The sequence below is a fragment of the Chenopodium album genome, chromosome 7, assembly GCF_948465745.1.
Source record: "Chenopodium album chromosome 7, dcCheAlbu1.1, whole genome shotgun sequence".
NCBI classification, from domain to species: domain Eukaryota; kingdom Viridiplantae; phylum Streptophyta; class Magnoliopsida; order Caryophyllales; family Amaranthaceae; genus Chenopodium; species Chenopodium album.
The window spans coordinates 69,061,924-69,072,166 of NC_137840.1; the positions used below are offsets into that span (position 1 = coordinate 69,061,924).

At 33.9% G+C, this 10,243-nt stretch overlaps 1 protein-coding gene across 1 annotated transcript; it reads right to left on the reverse strand.

Annotated features, from left to right (window-relative positions):
• Positions 1-1,398: 1,398 nt before the first annotated feature.
• Positions 1,399-3,267, reverse strand: LOC145638234 (basic endochitinase-like). The gene is made up of 3 exons (XM_081689198.1): positions 2,820-3,267; positions 2,073-2,223; positions 1,399-1,926 (listed from the first exon to the last, which is right to left on the reverse strand). The coding sequence occupies exons 1-3, from the start codon at positions 3,232-3,234 to the stop codon at positions 1,515-1,517; spliced, it is 978 nt and encodes a 325-aa protein (XP_081545324.1). The 5' UTR covers positions 3,235-3,267; the 3' UTR covers positions 1,399-1,514.
• Positions 3,268-10,243: the final 6,976 nt, after the last annotated feature.

A 10,243-nucleotide genomic window follows, 5' to 3' on the forward strand; every position in this document is an offset into this window, starting at 1 on the left:
TTCATTTTCTCTCTCTTAATAACCACCCAAATAGTTAATGGCTGTGGGTACTCTGAGAGAGATGTGCAAAGGAAAAAATAATTATATGAAGAAAAAAAAAATGTCCTTAGGAGTTAAGGCTTCATATAAAAAACTAAAAGTGGAAAAAAGTAACAATAAATAAACATTTATTACTCCGAAATACTTGTGAATTGTTGATAAATTTGCAACTTAATTCTTAAGAAGGAAGATATTAAATGCTTATATGCAGCCCTAAGGGCTGCATATAGCATTACCCTTCTAATTAAATTTTGGGTAATGCTATAAAAATACTCTTGAAAATTATGTAAAATTAGAAATAAATGACAAAAACACGCGTAGATCAGTCTAATTGGTGTGATCAGTCATGATTTTATAAATTCAAACAATTTTCAGAGTGTTTTTAATGCTTATATGTAGCCATAAGGGTTATGTATACCATTTTTCTTAAATCTGTGCTACATGGCAAAAGAACTTGTTTAGGAACCAGTTTTAACCAACCATTCCTTTGTCTCGTAATGGTTATGCTAGTTGTTATCGAGTTTTTGTTCTCATATTATCGATTTAGCCTAATTTTATATGTTTTGAATGAGCAAAACAGATAAAATGGTCGCATAAAAAAAAAAAAAAAAAAAAAAAAACTTGGGTGCCCTTAGAGAGGCTAGAGTTAGGTACTTGATGTATCTAGGACAAAGATAAAGGTACTACCCTTACTAGTTAGTTTGCCCTATTTTCTTTCACGTTTGTGGATCTTTCATTGACTCCTTCCAATCAAAATTATAAAAACTTACTTCATCCTAATGAGGTAAACCACAAACAAAAAAAGAGGGTGGAGGTTGTACTTATCAATTAGTCTTTGAATCCCTTTTCCTTTGACTTATTGATATTTTGCTAGTACATAGTATATTGATTTTTAGGTGGGGGTAAATGAGGGACAAATTCAATATGAACCATTATAATGAAGGTGAGATTATATTAATGATTTTGCATAACTATTTAATTATGGGACAAATCAAGGGGAAACTTGAGCAAATAAAATGAAATGAAGGGAGTACCATTTACCAATCGTAAATTGAGACATTAGGCATGATAGATGGTTATGATAGTTTAGAAAGGTGTTCATTAGAGTAGGGTTGTTTACTCGTAAATTAGATTAGGAAGCTATCAGATCTTATGTTTCTAACTTGGTTTAGCAAGGCACCCCATGGCCCCACAACTACCTCGTGGCACCGCACCATAGCGCCATGTTAGCTCAACAGCAAGATGCTACATATGCACTTGTACATGTAAGATGCTACATATGCACTTGTACATATGCACTCGATTCTTGGTCGATATAATATTATTGCAAACTAGTGAAACTACATATGCACTTGTACATGTAAAAGATCCAATGGAATTACTCCTAGGATCGATTAGTTACAAGAGAACAAAGATTTATTACACTGAAAGTAACACAACTAAGTAAAAACCAACTTTATTTTATCATGATATTATTACATGTTCTTTGTATACCATATGTTACCAAGCAAAAGGTTGCTGGCAAAGGGTTGCTGTGAGTAGCAGTCTAAATTGTTTCCATAGCTTACTCCCAAGATATCACAATACCTCTTATAAAACCCAATTCGGTCAGCCACCCTAGGATCTTGGCCTTTACCACATTCGATCCCACCATTGATGATATTAGTGATCACGCCGTAACCTGGGACACGGCCTGCAGCCTGATCCGCTGCTGACGGGTTCCATCCTCCAACAATGACATTGTGGCACGAGGGCTTGTTGCCTTGTGCAGTCATCCAAAACCATACTGCTGTCTTGAATGATATGGTCGCGTCAGTGGCTACTAAGTCCGGGTTGTTTATAAGGTCGACTTTTATGGCTTTACCTGCTAGATCATAGTTGTAGTTGCTGCACATACAAGTCATGTAACAATATAAGCGATCATGTATGCACTCAATTGCATTGAACAAAATAGTTATATTGTCTTAATAATATATTGTTGCAACATTTTAATCCTGTAAGTGGAGTCGGCTGCAAACAAAGCTTATACTTACTGGGTTAATTGGATGGGGCCTCGACCGTAATACATTTTACCCGCAGGACATGGCGAACCAGGGTCACAATAAGCTGGTGGTGGGTTGCCCTGTTCTCTAACAAAACAGTAACCCCACGAATATGGGCCATCTGGTGCACTAGCCCAACCTCCTACACCCAATAAAATTGTGTTTATTATAAACGGTTTAGCACTTTACGAGAGAATTCACTAATTTATTTGATAAACGACACTTAATACTCGTATATTTTTTCATTATTATGCATGAAGCGATTAACCTTATATTATTTTTATTGAACTAAAATTATTTTTCATCAAGTACCCACTCGATACTTAATAATCATTTATTCGTGTGACTTGCGTCAATTGAATAACTAAATACGTATACAACTTGGTTAGAAAAAGATGTTTCTTTGTGAATAATTAAAACTAATAGGATTAGTCATTAACACAAGCAATTGATCTGACCAAAATAAAAACCATCACTATTACACATAAATGTCACTTTTGGTTTTGATTGATTACTGTTTGATAGAGAAATAAAGCAATTTTTTTATTTCCACCACCAACAGCAAAAATAATTATAGATTATTCATATCCCTAAATAATAGACCACATATGATTTTAATAATCTCGGCATAAGGTTTGACTATGAATTCATTGTTAAAGAGTCTTTTTTGTGTTGGTTAGATTTTAACTTTAAGAAATTTCTAAAGTTATGAGCAATGAACCAAATTAAATGACTAACCAGTAGTTTCATGAGAGGTTTGAGCAAAGAAAGCAGCAAGCTCTCTTTTGCGAGTAGTAACATCTCCAGTGGTGCCGAACCCATTGAATGAACGGGCAGCAGCAATGAAAGCATTATAAGTGTAAAACCCGTGACCCGGGCAGCTATTTTCGTTACGGTGTTTGAGCATTTGATCAAAGAGGGCAAGGGTGATAATCGACCCAACATCCCCAGAGGGACTAGGACCGACTGGCGTACACTGGCTTTGACAGCCAGTCCCACAATAATCGGGGGTAGTCCCGCACCATCCGTATTCGCTACAACAAAGGCCGTTGGGGCATAGTGCACCACTGGCTTGTTTACCACATTGCTCAGCTGATATTATTCCTAGTAAGCAAGGCAACAAAATGAGAACACATTTTAAGTAGGATTTCATGTTTATTGATTAAAAATGTGCGCGATTTTGGTGAAATTGGAAGGGTGTTATATAGGGCAAGTTGTTGTGCTACCTCCGTTTTATATTATTTGCAATGATTACACATTTTTCCTCTCTACTTTAAGTCAAATCGTTACAAATAATATGAAACGGAGTTAGTATTTTCTCCGATTACTATTGTATGTGTTGAAATGGTCAAGCTTGAGTAGTTGAGTGGCTGCTAAAAACTACCGAGGGTAATCAATCAAGCTACATATTATATTATCTTGTTTGTGGAAGTTCGTACAAGAAATTATGTCATCCATTATGAGGCCATTATCCAAAAATACAAGCTACTGTAATACGGAGTACTATATTGAAGAAAAGTCTACGGACAAGTGGATACCAATATGAATATATGATAATACCTCGCATAAACTAAGATTACTAGATTAGGCATTACTATGAATAGTAAATGGTACTTATGCACCTCATCACGTCCTGCATTATGCCATCAGTCGTTTGAAAAAAAAAAAAAAGATTCTACCGAACAAACACCTCTTTTTATTTTTTTTTTGACGGGAAGAGGAATTGAAGCTAATATTACTCAAAGCATGACAAGTCATGTAGTACAGCAGCGAGGGCACAAAGAGGATATTCCTCAATCCAAACCCGCATAACAGAATACTCTCTACTACATTTAGCCAAAGCATGCGCTACCCCATTCTCTTTTCTTTTCACATGAGAAAAACTAATAGAAAGACATAAAGAAGCAAGATGAAGAATGTCAAGAGGCTTAACAACTCAAAAGTAAATAAAGGGAAAGGTAAGAGAATCTTTATTAAATGGTAGGGTTCGGAATTTTCACAAGGTGAATTTTCCACCACCTTCACCAAGCATGCTTATTTAATGCATGCCAGCAATAGCCCGTAACTATATGAGATATCATGACATGCACCAATCCAAAACATAGCTATTTATCTCACGAGATCAGACTTAGTCCAAGAGGGCGGTTACACTTAGATAGCATACAATTGCTAATTGGTTCTATTTATCTCAGAAAAGCCTGCATTTTATTTATATTAATGAAAATCAGTTCATTTCGATGTCAGTCTAATGCTTTATTTGTTCTAAACCTCTAGTATTTGAAAGTTTGCAGAAGTACAAGCCAGATGAGGCAAAAAACACTGCATCATTGAACGAGATTGATCAGTAAAGAAAATAAGAAAGAAATCAAATAAATCAAGATGTTGACACACTAGTAGAAAAAACATAATGAGAAGCCCCAAATAGTAAGCGGTTATTGAATTCCGCTTCCAATAACACCCAAAAAAAAAAAAAAAAACAAGCAAATGGCAAGCGGATTTTGGGTGAACCGCTTGCCAAAATGTAAATGGCAAGCGGTTTGGACATTGAACCGCTTGCCATTTGCTAAAAAACCCTAAAAGCGGGGTGTTCTCTCCTCTCTTCCTCCTCACGCCTCTTCTTCTTATCTCTCCTCTCTTATTTCTCACGCTCATTTCTCTCTCCTCTCTTCCTGCTCACGCTCTCTCTTCTTCTCTCTCCTCTTCCCTCATTTCATCCCCTCCATTCTCGATCTCCTTCATTTCTCTCTCCTCCCTTATTTCTCATGGCGAATTTTTGTATTTAAACCATGAATTCCCTTCTTTTCGAGCTCCTCTTCCTCAGCCCACAAAAATGGTGAGTCTTTTTTTTTTCTTTCTTTTCGATCTCCTCTTCCTCAGCCCACACAACAATCACCGCCCGCAACACCAACAACAACAACCACCGCCCGCAACACCTACAACAACAAATTCGACGAGCTTTGTTCTCGGTCTCACGAAGTTCGGTTTTCATGGTTTTTCATGTCAAATTCGACCATGAAAACTCTAGATCTAGAGTTTTCATGGTCGAATTTGACCATTAAAACCCAAATTTCAAGCCAATTTCAAGGTTTTGATGGAATTCAAGGAATGTTCTGTTTTTTTATCTTTTATTTTGTTTTTTTAAGTAATTTTTGGTAGATTTTTTTTTTTTTAATTTTGTGATGAGGTTTAGGTCATGGTGGCCTGGGGGATGAGGTTTTATATATATATATATATATATATATATATATATATATATATATATATATATATATATATATATATATATATATATTTTTAATTTCTGGAAATTTGTGTTTGATTGACTTCGAATTTGTTTATATTAGTTGATTTGTTGAATTTGGTATTGATTGGGATTTATTTTGGTGAAATTGATTTTCTAGGGCGAAGAAACGTAAATCTGAAGCTGATTTCAAGGAAGGCGGTCAAAGGCTGGTGGCAGTGCGGTGGTGCGTGGTGGGATGGTGGCGGTGGTTGTGATGGTTACGGTGGTGGCAGTGACTTTTTTCTAATAGTGTTTATTAGTTTTTTTTTTGTTGAATTATAATGTATTTTTTTGTGTGTGTTGAATTATAATGTATTTTTTTAGGAAGAACTATAATGTAATATTACAACTAATTATGGAAATATATATTTTTATACATATGTTTTATTTTTGTGTATCAATTTATGTGAAAAAAATTTTTAAAAAATATTTTTTTTTTATTTTTTTAAGCCATTATGGGCAGCGGTTTGGCGCCAAAACCGCTGCCCTTTCACTACAAATGGCAAGCGGTTCAGAACCGCTTGCCATTTAAAAGCCCAAATGGCAAGCCCCCTAAGGGCATGCGGTTCAAAACCGCTTCCCATTAGGGGGTTTGAACCGCTTGCCATTATGTTTTTTCTACTAGTGACATCAACTAAATATTCATCAATGGAAGCATTTCACTCTTTACAGTTGTTCTACAACAAAAGACTGCTAAATGAATAGAATAATATAGCTTAAATGTCCTATCAAAGCTAACTACAATCCTTTTCTCTCCTAGTTATTCTCACCAAGCACTTCAAAATTTTTAGAGAGATCGTCAATAACTGCTTGGAATTAGAATAACACTACCAAATAAGATATTCAATCACCACACTTAAGCCCCACTATGATCATACACTTAAGTATGGTGGCATCTAAAGGGAATAAAGCTAAAGCAAAAGAGTCGCCAACAAGTTTTAAGAACTTGTAAACCGTTCACAAGGTGAAGGTATGTAATCCCCCATATTTTAAAATATATTATAAATGAAATTATATATTATTTATAATATTTATTTGTATTTTTCCGGAATTTAATTTCAAAAGTTTCAATTTTTAATTTTTGGTCGAAAATTATTTTGGTACAAATTTTTATACATACCTTCATTCTATAATTCATGTCCAAACAATCAAAGTCAATCTCACTTTACATACTTGATTGGCCCATTAATTTTATGAGGCCCAATCTTACAACTTGCCCTACACCACTCTCTCTCCTATAAATACCCCATACATCCCCAAATTTTCCCCACACAAGAAGGTTAGTAAATTCTTTTCTCTTTATTTTATTTCTCTTATTTTCCCTTTATTTTTCTTTTCTTTTCTTTTTTTTCCCTTCTTTTTCCCTTTTCTTTTCTTTTCTTTTCTTTTTTTTCTTCTTCTTTCCCTTTCCTCCTCCTTCACGTGAGGAAATCCTCACTCACCACCACTGCCGCCCAGCCACCTCCGGTGCACCCTCCTTCCGCCGGCGACCCTACCGGCCCACCAGCCCAGCCACCACCGTGGCTGCCGCCCCTCTCTCTCTCCTTTGTTTTATTTCATTTATGCTTAATGTTTGATTAATTAGTTTTGGGTTTTGATTTTATAGTATAAAGTATATATTTTTAGTATCAAAATCATGTTTTTGATGTTTTAAACTAATAATTTCAGATTATAATTGTTGTTATAATTTTCAGATTTTATAATTTTAAAACCTAGGGTTTCAATTTATTTAAATTGGGATTTTAGGGTTCTTAAGACTAATTAAATTGGGGCTTTTGTTCCTATTGGATTTCTATAGATTAATTAAGCATAAAAACATGTTTTTAATGAAGTTTTAAGAACTTTTAATCAAATTTATATTGCTGGAAATTTGTTTAAGTGTTAATTTGTGATTATTGGTTGTTTTCTAGGAGGTGATTATTCTCTAGGAGACTTTTAAGTGATTAAAAGTGGCACAAAGGATTGTTTACACGAGGTACGTACATGTCTACTTCGTTGTAAGTAGTATCATATTTAGGTACCAAAGAAAAGAACTTAGTTTCATGATTAGAGAACACTTGGATGAAAATTGTTTGGTTATACATTTAATTAATTCATGTGCTTATGTTTATGAGACATGTTTTGGTGAATTGATTATGTTTGTATGGAATTATGGATGCAAACATGTTGAATTATATTGGATTAATTGTTTGTATGGAATGTTGATACAAGCATATTTTTATTGGATCGGTTTGTTAACCACATTTGGATTATTAAAGGATTGAAATTGAATGGTTTAAGTGGAATGAATTTATTAATTATTCCACAAGGTTGTTATTTTATTTTATTACTCAATCATGAATTGTTAGTATGTTGAGAAAATGTGGATTAAGCCAAAATGGCTAGGTGAGTTGATATGTTCAACAATTTGGATAATTTGGAAGTTTAATGAAATTAAAGGTCAATTTGTGATGTGATCACCATTGTCCTAAATAAGATTAAAAGTGAATTGTTGTATGATTTTTATGTATGTTCTACTTGATTGAGTCGGCTATTAATTAAATTTGTAATCACGTAAAGTGAAACATGGATGAGCAATAAAACTCTAGAAAGTGTGCACTTCTAGAGTATTGACAATTATGGGTTGGGGTACACGGTGGTAGCCTGTGGCTTTCCGAGGCTTGTTTGATCAACATGTCATCTTCTCTTTTGGTATTTACATTTTTATTTTATAATGAAAGTTAGATGGGATCCTAGACTAACTTTGTGAGAATGGAGTCGCGCCCATTCTTGCATCGCGCTAAACTTTTATTTTAAATGGTCATTTGGGACCAAAATGATTTGGTGGATTGGACAACCTCGTCTATTGCTTACTCCAAACTAAATTAATTATATTAAATATAAAGAGTCGAGTGTTTGGAAATGGTCATAAGTATGTTGAGTCAACTAAATTGTTTAAGTGTGGTGTTTTGATTAATTAATCTGTGTTATATGTTTATTTATTATAATTAGTTGAGCATGCTAGGTTTAGTACGTTGTAGCTTGTATGTACTCAGCTTTGCTGATTGCGTGCTTTTGTGTGTTTTCTTTTGGTCATGGCCTTTGCCTTTCAATGACCCTGTGATGATCCAATTATTACACTTGTATTATTGGGGAGCAGTATTGCACAGGTTAGTTTGATGATGCGGAGTTCGGGGATTTGACATACGCATTGTCAAGGGATTGGTGTGATTGAGAGTATTCGTTCTTTGTGTTGAACTTATTTATGTTTTACTATTTTAATTATGTTTTGGGATTTTGAATATTGGTTTGGTTTTAAATAAGGGTCTTTATGGTTCCAATTTGTAAGCTTTGACTTATTGGTTTTCTAAATTATATTATTTTAAGATTTAAGTTGGATTTCCGCTGCAATACTTTGATAAAGCCTTAACGTTTTAACACGTGGCGGTAACATGTCAATGGTTCTCCTCTATTTTTATTTAAAGTAAGTGGTTTGGAAAAGGGAAAATTATTGGGGTGTTACAAGGTAGAGAAAAGAGTCGTCAACAAGTTTTAGAAACTTGTAAACCGTTCACATGGTGAAGGTTACACCCCTTCACGATCCATGAGATCTCTAACTCTATAGTGGTCCTAAACCATGACTGGATATTCGGGGATAAAGATACAATTCCAACCTAAAAGAGATTGAACCTGCCCTAAATAGACCTCTCCTTTATTCTTCTCATATTCATGTGCGCTTTCTGACTAACATACAATCATTAGATTAACCCTAAAACTGTTTAATCTATGTTGGTTGAATATTAATGCACAAACAAATCTATTATTGGCGATCACTTTAATTAAAATCACATTAGCCTAAATAAAATTATTAAGCGTGATTTTAAGTACAAATTTCCTTTAAACCTATAAGAAAGGGCACGATCAAGCAATAACTGTAATATCAAACAACATAATAATATTGATATAACAACCATCATCATCTCAATCTCATCAAAGCATAATAATATTAGCAAGATCCTAGACATGATACTTACATGATTAATAACAAATCCTAGCATGTCACTAAACGATAAAATATCAAAGCTTTATCCTTAACATGATACTAACATAATAGAAGAAATAGGAAGAAGCCCAAACATGATACTAGAAAGCAATAAAAACATCGATCTTAACATGATACTAGGAATTAAAATAATATAAGCATGCTTTCTATAAAAATATAGATCAATAAAACTACTTACTTTATTGCCTTGTATCTCTTTCTATCAAAATAATATACACGTTAGTAACTTCAATAAAAATATCAAACAATTAATTTAAATAATTGAAACAGGGATTTGGGACCAAACATTCAGAAATTATCAACCTTTCACGTTTAGGGCGAAAGCAACTTCAAGCTTAGGTATGTGAGTCTAAGGCTCGTGATGGACAAATGTTGTTTTAAAAAGGGAAGGCTTAGAAAGAGGGAGAATTAAAGAATAAGCTTCTAGCTTTTGGATAGAGAGAATAAAATATATTTAGATGATTGTTGATGATAAAAAAAACGAGAAAAATCGACCCTATTTATAGAGAAAAACGACCGAAAACGATTAGAAAAGAATTAGAATTCAAATCGGAATAGAGTATCTTTTGACGCGGCAAGATAAGGACTATTGCGGCACGATAAAAATAATTTTCTTGCAGATTTTGTTTTATCATAACTTTTGCTCCAGAAGTCCAAATAAGGCATATAATATGTCGTTGGAAATTAAAGATCTTGAATTCTACTTTCCAACCCAATCAGATTAAAATCTTTGTAGAATAAAAGATATGGCCAAAATAGTGGAAGGGTGTCAATTTTGGATAAAGTTTCGTATTTCTTTCATATCTTTTTCGTTATATCTCGGAATTAATATTATAA

Excerpts from the sequence above, each read along its gene's own strand:
- LOC145638234 (XM_081689198.1), bottom strand. The coding sequence starts at position 3,234 with ATGAAATCCTACTTAAAATGTGTTCTCATTTTGTTGCCTTGCTTACTA. Across the intron at positions 2,224-2,819 it reads AACCTCTCATGAAACTACTG|GAGGTTGGGCTAGTGCACCA; the intron begins GTTAGTCATTTA and ends TATTGGGTGTAG. Across the intron at positions 1,927-2,072 it reads GGCCCCATCCAATTAACCCA|CAACTACAACTATGATCTAG; the intron begins GTAAGTATAAGC and ends TTGTATGTGCAG.